The 19,371-nt window shown below is 44.3% G+C and overlaps 1 protein-coding gene across 1 annotated transcript; it reads left to right on the forward strand.

Annotated features, from left to right (window-relative positions):
- Positions 1–8,254: 8,254 nt before the first annotated feature.
- LOC147344606 (olfactory receptor 13G1-like) lies at positions 8,255–9,347 on the forward strand. Its single transcript, XM_086377173.1, has one exon. It carries the CDS (start codon positions 8,409–8,411, stop codon positions 9,345–9,347), a length of 939 nt encoding a protein of 312 aa, XP_086233299.1. The 5' UTR covers positions 8,255–8,408.
- The last annotated feature ends 10,024 nt before the right edge of the window (positions 9,348–19,371 follow it).

Genomic DNA, 19,371 nt, shown 5'->3' on the forward strand with positions numbered 1-19,371 from the left:
GCACAGGAGACAGTAAACAAGATGAAGAGAGAGCCCTTAGATCAGTCAGTCACAGGAGATACTATCACAGCACAGGAAGCAGTAAGCAAGATGAAGAGAGAGCCCTTAGATCAGTCAGTCACAGGAAATACTATCACAGCACAGGAGACAGTAAACAAGATGAAGAGAGAGCCCTTAGATCAGTCAGTCACAGGAGATACTATCACAGCACAGGAAGCAGTAAGCAAGATGAAGAGAGAGCCCTTAGATCAGTCAGTCACAGGAAATACTATCACAGCACAGGAGACAGTAAACAAGATGAAGAGAGAGCCCTTAGATCAGTCAGTCACAGGAGATACTATCACAGCACAGGAGACAGTAAACAAGATGAAGAGAGAGCCCTTAGATCAGTCAGTCACAGGAGATACTATCACAGCACAGGAAGCAGTAAGCAAGATGAAGAGAGAGCCCTTAGATCAGTCAGTCACAGGAAATACTATCACAGCACAGGAGACAGTAAACAAGATGAAGAGAGAGCCCTTAGATCAGTCAGTCACAGGAGATACTATCACAGCACAGGAAGCAGTAAGCAAGATGAAGAGAGAGCCCTTAGATCAGTCAGTCACAGGAAATACTATCACAGCACAGGAGACAGTAAACAAGATGAAGAGAGAGCCCTTAGATCAGTCAGTCACAGGAGATACTATCACAGCACAGGAAGCAGTAAACAAGATGAAGAGAGAACCCTTAGATCAGTCAGTCACAGGAAATACTATCACAGCACAGGAGACAGTAAACAAGATGAAGAGAGAGCCCTTAGATCAGTCAGTCACAGGAGATACTATCACAGCACAGGAAGCAGTAAACAAGATGAAGAGAGAGCCCTTAGATCAGTCAGTCACAGGAAATACTATCACAGCACAGGAGACAGTAAACAAGATGAAGAGAGAGCCCTTAGATCAGTCAGTCACAGGAGATACTATCACAGCACAGGAAGCAGTAAACAAGATGAAGAGAGAGCCCTTAGATCAGTCAGTCACAGGAGATACTATCACAGCACAGGAAGCAGTAAGCAAGATGAAGAGAGAGCCCTTAGATCAGTCAGTCACAGGAGATACTATCACAGCACAGGAAGCAGTAAGCAAGATGAAGAGAGAGCCCTTAGATCAGTCAGTCACAGGAGATACTATCACAGCACAGGAGACAGTAAACAAGATGAAGAGAGAGCCCTTAGATCAGTCAGTCACAGGAGATACTATCACAGCACAGGAAGCAGTAAACAAGATGAAGAGAGAGCCCTTAGATCAGTCAGTCACAGGAGATACTATCACAGCACAGGAAGCAGTAAACAAGATGAAGAGAGAGCCCTTAGATCAGTCAGTCACAGGAAATACTATCACAGCACAGGAAGCAGTAAACAAGATGAAGAGAGAGCCCTTAGATCAGTCAGTCACAGGAAATACTATCACAGCACAGGAAGCAGTAAACAAGATGAAGAGAGAGCCCTTAGATCAGTCAGTCACAGGAGATACTATCACAGCACAGGAGACAGTAAACAAGATGAAGAGAGAGCCCTTAGATCAGTCAGTCACAGGAGATACTATCACAGCACAGGAGACAGTAAACAAGATGAAGAGAGAGCCCTTAGATCAGTCAGTCACAGGAAATACTATCACAGCACAGGAGACAGTAAACAAGATGAAGAGAGAGCCCTTAGATCAGTCAGTCACAGGAAATACTATCACAGCACAGGAAGCAGTAAACAAGATGAAGAGAGAGCCCTTAGATCAGTCAGTCACAGGAGATACTATCACAGCACAGGAGACAGTAAACAAGATGAAGAGAGAGCCCTTAGATCAGTCAGTCACAGGAGATACTATCACAGCACAGGAAGCAGTAAACAAGATGAAGAGAGAGCCCTTAGATCAGTCAGTCACAGGAGATACTATCACAGCACAGGAGACAGTAAAAAAGATGAAGAGAGAGCCCTTAGATCAGTCAGTCACAGGAGATACTATCACAGCACAGGAGACAGTAAACAAGATGAAGAGAGAGCCCTTAGATCAGTCAGTCACAGGAGATACTATCACAGCACAGGAAGCAGTAAACAAGATGAAGAGAGAGCCCTTAGATCAGTCAGTCACAGGAGATACTATCACAGCACAGGAAGCAGTAAACAAGATGAAGAGAGAGCCCTTAGATCAGTCAGTCACAGGAGATACTATCACAGCACAGGAGACAGTAAACAAGATGAAGAGAGAGCCCTTAGATCAGTCAGTCACAGGAGATACTATCACAGCACAGGAAGCAGTAAACAAGATGAAGAGAGAGCCCTTAGATCAGTCAGTCACAGGAGATACTATCACAGCACAGGAAGCAGTAAACAAGATGAAGAGAGAACCCTTAGATCAGTCAGTCACAGGAGATACTATCACAGCACAGGAAGCAGTAAACAAGATGAAGAGAGAGCCCTTAGATCAGTCAGTCACAGGAAATACTATGATAGTCATATGGAAATACTGTAAACAATTATACCCACCCCCCCCCAAATTGGATCACGTAGAAGAAATGAATACATTTCTATAAACTAATCACCTATCAACACTGATCAGAAATACATAATCTGAACAAAACTAGTGAGTAAGGAGATTAATGCAGTAATAATTAATAGTAATAGTAGAAAAACCTCCTAACAAAGAAAAGCCCAGGACCAAATGATTTCATGGGTGAATTCTACAAAATATTTAAGGATCAACACCAGTCCTTTTGATAGTTTGCTGCTGTGAGCCATGAACACCACCAGGATTCGTGGCCTCTGGATCTGGGGCCAGAGATGAGGCTTGATCAGAGCTTTTGTGTAGCAAAGTTTTATTAAAGTATAAAAAGAGGTAGAGAAAGCATCTGATATAGACATCAGAAAGGGACAGAAAGAGTTCCCTCTTACTAGTTTTTAGCAAGGCACTTTATGTACGTTAGATGGCTGCTAATCAAATAAGGGAAACACCTCAAGGCTGAGGGAGTTTCACCAGGCCCTCTCCCACAACACACATTTTTGAGATAGGATGGCACAAGGGGTGTCATCTCTGGCCGTAAAACAATTCACATGAATACTGGTTTGTTGAGCCATTATCAGCCTAAGGTTTGAGAAAAGAGTGTCTGCCACTTGCAGTTTATTTCCTCCTGTCCCTTGGGGACCTCTGGCCTTCCTACCTGTTAACCCTCTCACTTTCAAACTCTAATAAACATATGAAGAGAAGGAAACACTTGTAAACTCATTTTACCACGCCAGCACTACTCTGTTACCAAAGTCAGACAAGGACATCATGAGAAAAGAATTCCAGGCAAATATCCTTGATGAACATAGATGCAAAAGTCTTAGCAAAATGTTAGTAAACCAGCTCAACAGCACATTAAGAGGTATGATCAGTGGTTTATCCCTGTGATGCAAGGATAGTTCAACATATGTGAATCAATATGATTCACCACATTGATAGAATAAAGGATAAAAACTATATGATCATCTCAATAGATGTTGAGAAAATGTTTGACAAAATAAAACATCCTTCAGGATAAAACCTGTCAAGCATCAGGTATAGAAAGAAGGTGCCTGAGCACAAGGAAGGCCGTGTATGACGGTCCCACACTGACATCCCTAATGGTAAATGAAAAGTTTCCTCTAGATGAGGGATAAGACAAGGATGCCCACTCTCACCACTTTTATTCACCACAGTACTGGAAGTCCTAGGCAGGGCAAAGAGGCAACAAAAAGGAGTACCCAGACCAGAAAGGAAAAAGTAAAACTATCTGTATTTGCAGATGGCATGAGCTTACACAGAAAATACTAAATACTCCATCAAACAGTTACAAACATCATCCTGCCATTTGTGACAACGTGGATGAAGCTGGAGGATACCATGCCCAGTGAGAGATGGTGGATAAAATGACAAATACTGCACAGTGCTGCTTGTACTGTGGAACCTGGCAAACTGACCGCATGGAAACAGAGGAGACAGGCGCTTGCTCGGAGCCTGGGGGTGTGGAAAAGGGACGCGGGGACGAAACAGTACAAACTCTCAGCTAGGAGACAAGCGAGTTCTCAGGATGGAACACACGCATGGAGTCGAGGGTTAATAATGCCACGTTGTACACTTGATAGTCACTAAGAGAGTAAACATTAAGCATTCTTAAAAAACAATTTTTGAGGTTATGAATGTGTTACTTAACTTTACTGTGGTAATCATTTCACAGTTTACACATATCAAATCATGTTGTACACCCTGAAAAACCCATGTTGTACAAAGTATATACTTTTACTTATCAATCATACATAAGTAAAGGTAGTCCTCAGCAGTGGCCACAAGACTGGAAAAGCTCAGTTTCCATTCTAATGCCAAAAGAATGTTCAAACTACCACATAATTGCACTCATTTTACATGCTAACAAAATAATGTTCAAAATCCTCAAAGCTAGGCTTCAACAGTATGTGAACTGAGAACTTCCAGAATACAAGCTGGTTTTAGAAAAGGCATAGGAACCAGAGATCAAATAGCCAACATCCACTGGATCATAGAAAAAGCAAGAGAATTCCAGAAAAAGATCTACTTCTTCATTGACTATGTTAAAACCTCTGACTATGTGGATCACAACAAACTGTGGAAAATTCTTAAAGAGATGGGAATACCAAACCACCTTACCTGCCTCCTGAGAAATCTATATGCAGGTCAAGAAGCAACAGTTAGAACTGAACATGGAACAATGAACTGGTTCAAAATCGGGAAAGGAGTAATGTCAAGGCTGTATGTTGTCACCCTGCTTATTTAACTTATATGCAGAGTATGTCATGCAAAGTGCTAGGCTGGATGAAGCACAAGCTGGAATTAAGATTGCCAGGAGAAATATCAATAACCTCAGATATGCAGATGACACAACCCTTATGGTAGAAAGCAAAGAGGAACTAAAGAGCCTCTTGAAGAAGGTGAAAGAGGAGAGTGAAAAAGTTGGCGTAAAGCGCAGCATTCAAAAAACAAAAATCATGGCACCTGGTCCCATCCCTACATGGCAAGTAGATGGGGGAAATAATGGAAACTGAAGGACTTTATTTTCTTGGACTCCAAAATCACTGCAGATGATGACTACAGCCATGAAATTGAAAGACGCTTGCTCCTTGGAAGAAAAGCTATGACAAACCTAGACAGCAAATTAAGGGCAGAGACATCACTTTGCCAACAAAGGTCTGTTCAGTCAAGCTATGGTTTTTCCAGTAGTCATGTACAGATGTGAGAGTTGGACCATAAAGAAGGCTGAGCACTGAAGAATTGATGCTTTTGAACTGTGGTGTTGGAGAAGACTTTTGAGAGTCTCTTGGACTGCAAAAAGATCCAAACAGTCCATCCTAAAGGAAATCAACTCCAAATATCATTGGAAGGACTGATGCTGAAGCTGAAGCTCAAGTACTTTGGCCACCTGGTGTGAAGAACTGACTCATTTGAAAAGACCCTGATGCTGGGAAAGATTGAAGGCAGGAGGAGAAGGGGCCAACAGAGGATGAGATAGTTGGATGGCATCACTGACTCAATGGAGTTTGAGCAAGCTCCAGGAGATGGTGATAGACAGGGAAGCCTGGCGTGGTGCAGTCATGGGGTCACAAAGAGGCAGACACGACTGAGGGACTGAACAACAATGGTAGCATACTGACTCTCTGCAACCACCCTACGTTAGAAGCTGACCCCTTTTCTGAAAACACAGGATGGAGAATGAAGACATAAAACCCCTGCGCTGAGTCAGGGTGACTGAGTGTATCCTTGATTAGATCAAAACTAGGAATTGAAGCTATCCAGGCAAGATCAGCAGGATGGGTCTCAGAAGACCTGCTGAGCAGTCACCAGTGATTCCAGATTTAATGTCCTCGGGGACTGATGTCCCCAGTGGGGACAATTAATGCTTTGTAGGAGCAGGGAAGCCTGCAGCCACTGGTTAGCACTAGCCACGGTGTGTAGTTTGTCCAGGGCAGGGCATCTTCCATTTCCCCCTCATGTCAAGTAATTGTTAAGAGGAGTTGTAGCCATGATTGGGTGAAATCTGCACTTGCTGGTGGTGTGAGGAAGGCAGCAGTGAAAGCAGACACTGAGGGCAAGGCCGCCAGTGGCACATGGCCACTAGCACTCGAAGATGCTGAAATCTGGAGACAACCAGTAAGAGCCCTGGGCCAATGACCAACTGATAGGGGTTAGCCATGACTTCTTTGTGCTTCTTTCTTGGGATGGGAAGTCAGTGTCTGCAGAAACGATGGGCCAGACTGTTGACTGACTGGGTGCCACCACAACCTCATTGTCTGGTGTCAGCTCTGTACCTCCTGCAGCTGTTCATGCCGCTGCTGCTAGTCAACCGTCCCTGGATGGACACTTCTGAGTGCCAGTCCGTGTTCCAGTAGCTTCCAAGGATGACCTCAGTTCTTACTTGGTGGTGATTAGATCTGTCCCCAAGGTGCTGGTCAGCTTCTCCAGAGAGTCCTGAATCCAAGGTAGGTTTCGCCTAGTGAAGGAGAGCAGGTTCTGTGCTAATTGGCCCCTCCGGGCCCTTGAGCATGAACTGTGAGTCATGTTTCTGCCAACCTTAGACAATATAGGGCTTCTCTAGGCATATAGACAATATAGGCCCTATATGGTCACACATTTCTGATGGACTCTACTCATTATACTAGGTGGATCCACTGTATTTTTTTCCTTTTAGTCATTTCTATCTCCTAATGATTCCCGAGAATTCTTCAAAGGTTTCTTTCTTAGGACTGAGAAGAAAATTTCTTGAGAGGATACCAGAAATTCCAAAAGGATATTTTCCATCTTTTGTAAGCATATACTATAATTTAATGTGGATTTTATGCATCATGTGTGTTTTATAGATGAAAAACAATGTTTTTATTTTGTTGGGTGATTATATTTTACTCTCTAAGAGCCATGAGAACACTTTGTCTGTCATGTTTGAGAATAAAGTTTAGTAAAAATGCAAAGCGAGTAATGTGCACAAAAATGTGGAATAAAATCACTTTGTCTTTCTCTCTCCCACACCTCTCTCTCTCTTTTCCCACTCTGGGTCTTTCTCTCCTTTCATGTAAGAGACTGTTGGTTGAAAACTGTCACCATTGTCCACACCAGTAAACACACTGCAGTTGGTGGTCTGCGTGTCATTCTCGGGCCGCTCCTCGAAGGGATCTGTCTCTGTAGAATCTGGTGAAAGCCCTAAGCTCCCAGACACTGACTCTAAAGCAGCTGGGCACAGGGCGCCCAGGTCCAAGCCAGCACCGGAAAGTAGTTTGTTGGTCACCAGCTTCATGCAGACAGTCTTCCTTCTTAATTAAAGTGCTATGATCTAAGTGGTGAAATACTTTCAAGGAGCACTAGTTTGAAATCAGCACAGCCCACACACAATCTTGGTTTTCAGAGAGCCAGGACATCTGCACTTGCATCTCCATTTGGAAGCTGGCATGCATGGGCCTGAGTGCCCACTATTTCAGGATTATCTGGGGAGATTTTTGATGCAGGTGAAGCATTTGGTGGTGATTTGTCTCTGATTTGGTAGGGGGGCGGGGCTCCCTGTTGTGGGCTGTGCAGGGGCTGGCAGCAGAGAATCTGGAGTTGAATCAGGGTCCAGTCCCATCCGGACCCCTGGCTTTCCACTCGAAAGTCACTGGACAGTGGTGTAAGGACCCCTGGTTGACCTCCGTCAGTACTGACTGGACGTGGCGAGTCCAGGAGGAGAACGGGGATTTGGGAAAGAGGTTCTTGCCAATAGCAGGTTATTTTTCTCGCTGTTCCTCCTCTGTTCCCAGACACAGTCTGAGCCTATGAGTGGCTGTAAATACAGATTTTCAAATAGGAGACAGAGGTCAGAATGCCCCTCCCCAGGGTTCCCCTGGAAGTCCACCCCAACCCCATCCCACATGTGCTCCATGAGGGCTGCTGCTGCTGCTAAGTCGCTTCAGTCGTGTCCGACTCTGTGCGACCCCATAGACGGCAGCCCACCAGGCCCTGCCGTCCCTGGGATTCTCCAGGCAAGAACACTGGAGTGGGTTGCCATTTCAGGGAAGCACAATCCTGGCACACTGACCAGGAGTCGGAGTCTGGGAATTTCTGTGAGTGGCCATCTCAGTCCTGCACTGGCAGAGAGGGGTGGGGATTTGAGCTTCTCCACACCTCAGGGGGCAGTCGCTCTCACTGAAAGTTCCCAGAATTATCCCACAATTATCCCACAATCCTGATAATTATCCCACAATTATCAGGAGTGCAAAGCTCCATTTTTATTGCCAAAATATGTTTTAAAATCCTCTTTCTTAGTGGGTTGTGCTCACGAGTGTAAGAGGGAACACTCAGAACAAGTTCAAACTCTTTCTCTACAGCCTGAGTTGGAACAGCGCCCATGGTCTCAGAGGGACCATGCTGGCACCCTCCAGGGCTGTGATGAACCAGACGCTAGTCACCGAGTTCTTCATTCTGGGGTTCTCAGAAACACCTGGGCTGCGAACGCTGCTCTTTTTCGCCTTCCTGCTTCTGTACACAGTGGCCCTCTCTGGAAACTTGCTCATTGTGGTGGTCATCAACTCCAGTCCAGCCCTGCACACCCCCATGTACTTCTTCCTGGTCAGCCTGGCTGTGGTGGACATTCTCTGCACGTCCACGATCCTACCTGAGCTTCTGGTGGGCATGGTGGCCAGCAAGACCATCTCCTATGGGGGCTGCATGGCCCAGCTCTTCTTCTTCACGTGGTCCATGGGGGCCGAGCTGCTGCTCTTCTCGGCCATGGCCTATGACCGCTACGTGGCCATCTGCCGGCCCCTGCACTACAGCGCCCTCATGGGCCCCCGGGTGTGTGCGCTCTTGGCGGGGGTGGTGTGGACAGTCAGCCTGATCAACACCGGCGTTCACACAGGCCTTATGCTTCGCCTGCCCTTCTGCCGCTCCAACGTGGTGGAGCACTTCTTCTGTGAGATCCCCCCTCTGCTGAAGCTCTCCTGCGCCCCGACCCAGCTGAATGAAACCATGGCCTTCACGGCAGACATCTTCCTGGCCGTGGGGAACTTCTCGGTGATCACGCTGTCCTACGGCTGCATCGTCGGCAGCATCCTGCGCATGCGCTCGGCGGTGGGCAAGCGGCGTGCCTTCTCCACCTGCTCCTCCCACCTCCTGGTGGTCACCTTGTACTACTCCACCGTCATCTACACTTACATCCGCCCCGCCTCCAGCTACTCGCTGGACAAGGACAAGCTGGTGTCGGTGATCTACACTTCCGTGGCCCCCTCCCTGAACCCCGTCATCTACTCGCTGAGAAACATGGAGGTCAAGGCGGCGCTCAGGAGGCTTCTGTCCTGCAGCTGAGGTCACGCCCAGCAAGGTCCTCTTGCCTGGAGGGCGGGGCCCAGTGTGGCTTTCCCTAAACTGGGGCATGGTTGTTGTCTGGAAGCCCATCCTGCCTCCTAAGGTCTCACCCTACTGGACTGTATAGTGAGACCATGGGACCAGCTCTAGGCATCTCTCCCCCACTTTCAGGAAGCCCCTTAACCTCCCAGACTCGCCCTGTCCTTCTCTGGTGGATCCTGGGATGACCAATGACAGCTTCATGACCCAAGAAGCACGTAGTAGATCACCAGCTGCACCTGGCCCTTTCTTCAGCCCTTCTAGCAACTTCTTCCCAAGATGCCTCATCTTTGTTTTCCAACAAGCCTGGACTTTGCTGCAGCCCTCCTTTTTTGGGCTTCTGCATTCACAATGGGTGGCCTTTGCCTTAGTCACAGGAGGATTTGAGCAGGGATGAGAGGGATTAAGGTAGGATATGTTAGTCCTGTTCTACTTTAGGATAGGGATTTCCAGTGGGGGGAGTGTGGGGCGGATTTCAGGAAGATAGGTTCCCCCTGGTAGCAAAGTGGTCTTCCAGGAGTGGTCTTTTTAAATGTGAGTGATTTTTAGGAGAATATTTTGGCAAGGCTTTTTCAAGTCTATGATGTAAAGGTGTTACTGGCATCAGTGTGGAAAGTGGCCAGGCTCTTTCCTTTTCTTCCCCCTCCACCACAAACTCAGCTGTCCTCCCCTTCAGAACTGGACGGCAGGAAGATTGGGCTCAGGAGGGTTTGGAACCCAGGGAGATGCTGGGGAAGAGGGGCTTTTCATGGGCGAGCCCTTTCTGTTCCTTTGTGATTTAGCTTCACAGCGCTGGGGGAGGGGCGTGGGGAATCTGTGGGGCTTGAAGGGATGGGGACAGAAGGGCCTCTTTGAGGGAAGTGTGTTCTTGATTCCCTGGGGGCTGTCTCCTTTGAGCAAATCTTCCCCTGCTATGGTGCTTGTCTGTCTCCTGAAGACTGTAAACACTTTGAGGACAATGACAAGGTCCACCTTCTTACACTTGAACCAGGGTTTGTTCCTCTAAACTGGCTCATTCTGTAAGCAATGTGCACCATGTATGAGGCAGGCACCCTGTAAATACCACTGACTGCAGATTGAATGATACAGGGATGATTTCTACCAATGAGACCATCAGACTTCTTTTTGGAAAGACTTGGTAGAGGCATTTTTGTGACATGGTTAGTCAGTGAATGATGACCTCATGCGAAGAGTTGACTCATTGGAAAAGACTCTGATGCTGGGAGGGACTGGGGGCAGGAGGAGAAGGGGACGACAGAGGATGAGATGGCTGGATGGCATCACTGACTCGATGGACATGAGTCTGAGTGAACTCTGGGAGTTGGTGATGGACAGGGAGGCCTGGCGTGCTGCGATTCATGGGGTCACAAAGAGTTGGACACGACTGAGCGACCGAGCTGAGATAAACTGAATCAGAAATAAGCTTCACGGTTGTGAGATTTATGAAACCTGTGGAAATTGGAAAGTGTCACTGAAATGGTGGCCAGTGGCAGAATTCTCAGTACAATCCTGGAGTGTGCGAGTTTACACAGGGCCTGATATGTGTGTGTGTGGGGGGGTGGGGGTGGGGGTGGGGTGGGAGGTGTTGGTCGCGTGTTGAGAGTTGTTGGCGCCACGCCCTGTGGTTTGACCTTTAGATGCATAGGCTTTGCCATCTGTGCTGCTCTGACCTCAGGGTAAGCATGGCTGCAGGAAGTGCTTCCAGACATGAATCCTGAAGCCAGAATCTGCATGAGAGGCGCCTGTCCCCACCTCCATGTTGGGGGAGGCACTGCACTGAAATACGTGTCCAGATCCCCCAGGGAGGAGCCCGGCCAAGGTAGCCCCCTTGAGGCTCGGACTCCTGGCTCATATGGACTCCTGGTCTCTGCTGCTCTCTGTGCTGTAGGAACTCCCTGAAGAGGATAATGGGGTTTCTTTTAACTGCAAATGGATTCTATGCTAATAAACTAGAAAATAAGACATTTGAAAGGAGAATATACGAAAGTAAAACCCTTTGTTATCCCATTGAGAGGCAGCTACCTGTAACATTCTGGTATAAACAGTTTTCTGTTTGTACTTCTACACATATATATACAGGTTATCAAGGGGAAGGGGCGAGATAAATGAGGAGTTTGGGATTAACAGATATGCTCTACTATATAGAAAATAGATAACTAACAAGGACCTACTGTATTATAGCACAGGGAAATCTACTCAATATGTTGTAATAGCCTATAAGGAAAAAGAATCTGAAAAAGAATATATATACATATATAAGAATTACTTTGTTATATACCCCAAACTAACACAACTGTACTTCAATAAAAAATGGAGGATCACTTTGTATTTATTATTTTATGAAAACTGTTTCTCACGGTTTAGAATTCTTCACATGTCATCCCAGGTTTCTCCAGGTCACTTCATTTGGGAGGGACTGTGCTCATTATTGGGGTGTGCATGAAGTCAGTGTGCCCACTAGCACCTCGGGCATCATCCTGCAAGTGCGGACCTTCTCCCTTTCCTCAAGCCTGACATTCACATTCTCAGAAAGTTCCCTTGTTCTTTCTTTACTCCAAAATAAAATGTATGCATAATAAATAATGTTTTTAAATACTGAAATTAAAAAAGAGACAATGTTTTTTTTTTCAGTTTGATAATCTTTAATTAGAATGTATCAGACTAGCCTTCATGCAGGTAACAATTATAATCTCCAGAATAAATATTTTTAAATGCCACAACTGTTTTTAGTACCCGAAAGTGACCTAAAATAAGCAAAACTGGATAGAAATAAACTGTGTAAGAATGGAGTCATTATAAAGATTTTTCCTGTTTAAACTCAGTTTTCAGCTAAGTACAGGGCACCTGCAGCTCTTCATAAGGTCACAGTGTAGGTGTGGAGAAAGGGACCCTTGTGCACTGTTGATGGGAGTGTGACTAGTGCAGCTACTGTGGAGAATAGTACGGAAGCTCCTCAAAAAATTAAAAATAGAGCTACTTTATGATTCAACATGGAGAAGGGCATCCAGCCCACTCCAGTATTCTTGCCTGGAGAATCCCATGGACAGAGGAGCCTGGCGGGCTACAGCCCATGTGGTCACAAAGAGTTGGACACGACTGAGCGTGAGCACACTTGACCGACAGGCTTCCTCCTGGGCCTATATATCCAAAGGGACCGAATCAGGATCTTGAGAGACCCACATCCCTGTGCACACTACAGTTATATATGTATGTATGTATGTATGTATTTGTATGTATACATATATAATGTATGTGTGTAGTGTAGAGATATATTTATATATCTACACATATACACGCACATCTACATGAGAATACTATTCAGCCCTATGAAAAGCTGACACCTGCTATTTGTGACATTTGGCTGAGTTATTCAGACAGAGGTAAATACTGTAAGATCTCTTTTATACGTGAAATCTAAAAAATCAAACTCAGAAATAGACAGCAGTGTGGCAGTTAACAGGGGCTGGGGTAAGGTTAAGGAATTATTGTCAAAGGGTACTAAGTTCCAGTTATAAAATTAACAAGTTTTGCATATCTAATACACTTCAGAATTATTTTTTAAATCAGGGTTATTATAGCTAGTAGTACTCCATTACATTACCAGAGATCAACTTGCCAACATCTGTTGGATCATAGAAAAAATAATAGAGTTCCAGAAAAACATCTACTTCTGCTTCATTGACTGTGCTAAAGCCTTTGACTGTGTGGGTCACAACAAACTGTGGAAAATTCTTCCAACAAAAATGGCAGACTCCAGTATTGACGCACAGACAAATCGATTCCAGACAGGGTCAGTGTACCCTGTAAAACAAATGAACTAACTCCAGCTAGGCTACCCACTCCCACAAGAGCTAGCTCCCAAAAGAACTGGTTCCAACTGGTGGTGGTGGTTTAGTCACTAAGTTGTGTCTGACTCTTGCAACCCCTTCGACTGTAGCCTGCCAGGCTCCTCTGTCCATGGGGATTCTCCAGGCAAGAATACTGGAGTGGGTTGCCATTTCCTTCTCCAGGGGATCTTCCCGACCCAGGAATTGAACCCAGGTCTCCTGCATTGCGACTTAGCAGCAGCAGCAGCAGCTCCTGCATCGCAGGCAGATTCTTAACTGACTGAGCTACAAGGGAAGCCCCAACTGGACCAGTTCCCAAATCAGGTAAATAAAATTACCCTTCAAATGAGCTAATTTCAACTGGGGTGAACTTGCTCCATGAGAACTAGTTCCCAATGAACTGGTTCAGGGTAGAGTCCAACAGCACCTCCTCTCTGCAAATGGGTACCCAACCAAATTGGCTTATCCCATAAAGGAAAAGACCAGATTGGAGGGGAGAAATGTTCCCGGTGTACACACCAGAGCAACTTACCCTCCAAAATCGAACCTGTTGGCTGTCAACACAAAAGGACACATAAAACAAGCAAACTGGCTGAAGCAGCTATCAAATTGGGTAGACTTACCCTCCAAACATAATTGAGTCCGTCAGCTCTAGAAGTTTGTTGGTTCCTTGTCTCAGCTGCCAAGCTCTGGGAGAAGTCAGTGCCACTTCAGGGAATCTTGAAGGAAAGATTCTCAGGACAACAAATGGTCCTGGGAGCTGCTAGGGTCCTGCCCCAATATTCCCTGATTGGGGCTGGCTAGCCACAAGCAGCAAGGCTCCTGGCTGGCTAAGCCCAATTGTTACCTAGTTCAAGCTTGCTCTTGTCGCCACTCGATAGGCCAATGAATCCGAGAGAGGAGGTATTGAGGCAAGGAAGAGACCTAGAAAATGGCAGGCTAGAACCTCAAAATAACCATCCTCCAAACTGTGGAAAATTCTTAGGAAGATGGCAATACCAGACCACCTTACCTGCCTCCTGAGAAACCTGTATGCTGGTCAAGAAGCAACAGTTAGAACCAAACATGGAATAATGGACTGGTTCAAAATTGGGAAGGGAGTACAATAAGGCTGCATATGTCACCCTGCTTATTAAACTTATATGCAGAGTATATCATGCAAAATGCCGGACTGGATGAAACACAAGCTGAAATCAAGATTGTGGGGAGAAATATCAATAACCTCAAATATGCAGATGACACCACCCTTATTACAGAAAGTGAAGAAGAACTAAAAAGCCTCTAGATGAAGGTTAAAGAGGAAAGTGAAAAAGCTGGCTTAAAACTCAATATTCAAAAAGTGAAGATCATGGCATCAGTCCAATCACTTCATGACAAATAGATGGGGAAACAATGGAAAAGTTCAGTTCAGTTCAGTTCAGTCACTCAGTTGTGTCCAACTCTTTCTGACCCCATGGACTACAGCACGCCAGGCTCCCCTGTCCATTACCAACTCCCAGATCTTGCTCAAACTCATGTCCATTGAGTTGGTGATGCCATCCAACCATCTCATCTTTGTCACTCCCTTCTCCTGCCTTCAATCTTACCCAGCTTCAGGGTCTTTTCCAATGAGTCAGTTCTTTGCATCAGGTGGCCAAAGTGTTGAAGCTTCATCTTCAGCATCAGTTCTTTCAATGAATATTCAGGATTGATTTCCTTTAGGATTTACTGGTTGGATCTCCTTGCTGTCCAAGGGACTCTCAAGAGTCTTCTCCAACACCACAGTTCAAAATCATCAACTCTTCAGTGCTCAGTTTTCTTTATGATCCAACTCTCACATCCATACATGATTACTGGAAAAAACCATAGTTTTGACTATATGGATCTTTGCTGGCAAAGTAATGTCTCTGTTTTTTAATATGCTGTCTAGATTTGCCATAGCTTTTCTTCCAAGAAGCAAGCATCTTTTAATTTCATGGCTGCCATCACCATCTGCAGTGATTTTGGATCCCAAGAAGATAAAGTCTGTCACTGTTTTCATTGATGCCAAAGCTGAGCACCAAAGAACTGATGCTTTTGAACTGTGGTGTTGGAGAAGACTCTTGAGAGTCCCTTGGACTGCAAGGAAATCAAACCAGTAAATCCTAAAGGAAATCAGTCCTGAATATTCATTGGAAGGACTGTTGCTGATGCTGAAACTCCAATACTTTGGTCATCTGATGCAAAGAACTGACTCATTGGAAAAGACCCTGATGCTGGGAAAGGTTGAAGGCAGGAGGAGAAGGGAATGACAGAGGATGAGATGGTTGGATGGCATCACTGACTCAATGGACATGAGTTTGAGCAAGCTCTTGGAGTCGGTGATTGTCAGGGATGCCTGGCCTGTTGCAGTCCATGGGGTTGCAAAGAGTTGGACATGACTGAGTAACTGAACTGAACTGAACTGTTTCTTTTGGAAAAGGAGAATGACAAGACTGTATATTATCATGCTGATTATTTAACTTATATGCAGAATACATCATGTGAAATGCTGAGTTGGATGAAGCACAAGCTGGAATCAAGATAGACAGGAAAAATATCAATTACCTCAGGTATGCAGATGACACCACCCTTATGGCAGAAAGTGAAGCAGAACTAAAGAACCTCTTGATGAAAAGTGAAAGAGGAGAGTGAAAAAGCTGGCTTAAAACCCAACATTAAAAAAAAACTAAGGTCATAGCATCCAATCCCATCACTTCATGGCAAATAGATGAGGAAACAGTGGAAGCCACTGCAGATGGTGGCTGTGCTGTGCTGTGCTGATTCGCTCGGTCGTGTCCGACTCTGCGACCCCATGGACTGTAGCCTCAGGCTCGTCTGTCCATGGAGATTCTCCAGGCAAGGATACTGAGTAGGTTGCCATGCCCTCCTCCAGGGGACCTTCCCAATCCAGGGATCGAACCCAGGTCTCCCACATTGCAGGCAGATTCTTTACCAACTGAACCACCAGGGAAGCCCCATGGTGACTGTATTCTTTTATTAACTCTTTTAACAGATTCATCAACACATTCAGTTTTTAGACTTGTGAACTCATTCACTGGTCACAACAAATGCAGTAAGAGGTGTGTGTAGGGGTCAAACACCTCACTTTTCCTCTTGTTCTTTGGCACCTAAGGAGAGCTGCAGACTGACACCCAGCCGGTGTGCGTCAGGTGTCAGCGCAGGTCCCTCCTCGCACAGCAGCGGCCACGGCCACACCAGGCTGCCAAGCCTGGTGCCAACGACAAGGTTTGCTGGAAGTTTGGGATTGCATATTCCATTTCACTACTTGGGATTGGTCTGTTCAGATTATCTTTTTCTTCCTGATTCAGTTTTGAAAAATTATGGTTTTTAGGAATATATACACTTCTTATAGGTTGTCTAATGTTTTGGTATATAACTGTACATAGAATTCTCTTATGATTTTATTGTATCTCTGTGATGTAAGTTGTAGTTTCATTTCTTATTTTGCTTATTTGGGCCCTTTGTCTTTTCCCCTAATGAGCCCGACTCAAAGCTTATGAATTTTGTTTATCTTTTCAAAAACCAGCCCTTGGTTTTATTGATATTTTCTATATATACATATATTTTTGGCTCTATGTTACTTAACTTCTTCTGATCTTTATTATTTATTTTCTTCTGCTGACTTTGGGCTTTGTTATTTTTTTCTAATTCTTTTAGATAAAAGATTGTTATTTATTTATTTTTTCCTGTTTCTTGATGTAGGTCTGTATTGCCACAAACCTTCCTCTTAGAGCTACTTTGCGAAAGTTGCATTTTGATTTTCATGTGCCTGAAGGTATTTTCTGATTACCTCTTTGATTTCTTCATTGACCCACTGTTATTTTTTAAATTAAATTAAATTTATTTTAATTGGAGGCTAATTACAATATTGTGGTGGTTTTTGCCATACATCCACATGGATCAGCCACAGATGCACATGTGTCCCCCCATCTTGAACCCCCCTCTCTCCCCATGCCATCCCTCTGAGTTGTTCCAGAGCACTGACTTTGAGTGCTCTGCTTCCTGCATCGAACTTGAGCTGGTCATCTATTTTATATATTTCAATGCTATTCTCTCAAATCTTCCCACCCTCACCTTCTCCCACATAGTCTGAAAGTCTGTTCTTTACATCTGTGTCTCTTTTGCTGTCTTTTATGTAGGGTCATCATTATCACCTTTCTAAATTCCATTTATGTGCATTAATAAACTGTATTGGTGTTTCTCTTTCTGACCTTTTTCACTCTATGCTGCTGCTGCTGCTAAGTCTCTTCAGTCATGTCCAACTCTGTGCAACCCCATAGACGGCAGGCCACCAGGCTCCTCTGTCCCTGGAATTCTCCAGGCAAGAACACTGGAGTGAGTTGCCATTTCCTTCTCCAATGCATGAAAATGAAAAGTGAAAGTGAGGTTGCTCAGTCATGTCTGACTCTGAGACCCCATGGACTGTAGCCTACCAGGCTCCTCAGTCCATGGGATTTTCCAGGCAAGAGTACTGGAATGGAGTGCCATTGCCTTCTCCCTCACTCTGTATAAGAGGCTCCAGTTTCATCCACCTCATTAGAACTGACTCAAAAGTGTTCTTTTTTATAGCTGAATAATATTCCATTGTGTATATGTATCACAACCTCCTTATCCATTCATCTGCCGATGGACATCTAGGTTGCTTCCATGTCCTAGCTATTGTAAATGGTGCTGCAATGAACATTGGGGTACATGTGTCTCTTTCAATTCTTGTTTCCTCAGTGTGTATGCCCTGCAGTGGGATTGCTGGGTCATATGGCAGTTCTATTTCCAGTTTTTTAAGGAATAGCCACACTGTTCTCCATAATGGCTATACTAGTTTGCATTCCCACCAACAGTGAAAGAGGGTCCCTTTTCTCCACGTTTTCTCCAGCATTTATTGTTTGTAGACTTTTTGATGACAGCCATTCTGACTGGCAAGAAATGGTACTTCATTTGCATTTCTCTGATGAGTGATGTTGACCATCTTGTCATGTGTTTGTTAGCCATCTGTATGTCTTCTCTGGAGAAATGTCTGTTTAATTCTATGGCCCACTTTTTGATTGGGTTGTTTATTTTTCTGGTACTGAGCTGGAAGAGCTGCTTGTATATTTTGGAGATTAATTCTTTGTCAGTTATTTCATTTGCTATTATTTTCTATTATTTTCTATTATTTTTTATTATTTTCTCCCATTCTGAAGACTGCCTTTTTACCTGGCTTATAGTTTACTTCACTGTGCAAAAGATTTTAAGTTTAATTAGGTCCCATTTGTTTATTTTTATTTCCATTACTCTGGGAGGTGGGTCATAGAGGATCTTGCCACGATTTATGTCAGAGTGTGTTCTGCCTATGTTTTCCTCTAAGAGTTGTATAGTTTCTGGTCTTAAATTTATATCTTTAATCCATTTTGAGCTTATTTTTGTGTATGTTGTTAGGAAGTATTCTAGTTTCATTTTTTTTACAGGTGGTTGGCCAGTTTTCCCAGGACCACTTGTTAAAGAGACTGTCTTTTCTCCATTGTATATTTTTGCTTCCTTTGTCAAAGATAAGGTGCCTATAGGTGTGTGGATTTATCTCTAGGCTTTCTATTTTGTTCCATTGATGTATATTTCTGTCTTTGTGCCAGTACCATACTGTTTTGAGGACTGTAGTCTGAAGTCAGGAAGGTTGATTTCTCCAGTTCCATTATTCTTTTCAACATTGTTTTGGCTATTTGAAGTTTTATGTGTTTCCATACAAACTGTGAAATTATTTGTTCTAGTTCTGTGAAAAATACTGTTGGTAGCTTGATAGGGATTGCCTTGAATCTAAAGATTGCTTTGGGTAGTGTACTCATTTTCACTATATTGATTCTTCCAATCCATCAAGATGGTATATTTCTCCATCTATTTGTGTCATCTTTGATTTATTTCATCAGTGTTTTATAGTTTTCTATATATGGGTATTTTGTTTCTTTAGGTAAATTTATTCGTAAGTATTTTATTCTTTTTGTTTCAATGGTGAATGGGATTGTTTCCTTAATTTCTCTTTCCATTTTTCATTGTTAGTGGCTCAGATCATGAATTCCTTATTGCCAAATTCAGACTTAAACTGAAGAAAGTGGGGAAAACCATTAGACCATTCAGGTATGACTGAAATCAAATCCCTTATGATTATA

This window comes from Bos grunniens, chromosome 26, assembly GCF_055505025.1.
Source record: "Bos grunniens cultivar Pamir isolate PY7600 chromosome 26, Bosgru_T2T1.0, whole genome shotgun sequence".
Taxonomy (NCBI): Eukaryota; Metazoa; Chordata; class Mammalia; order Artiodactyla; family Bovidae; genus Bos; species Bos grunniens.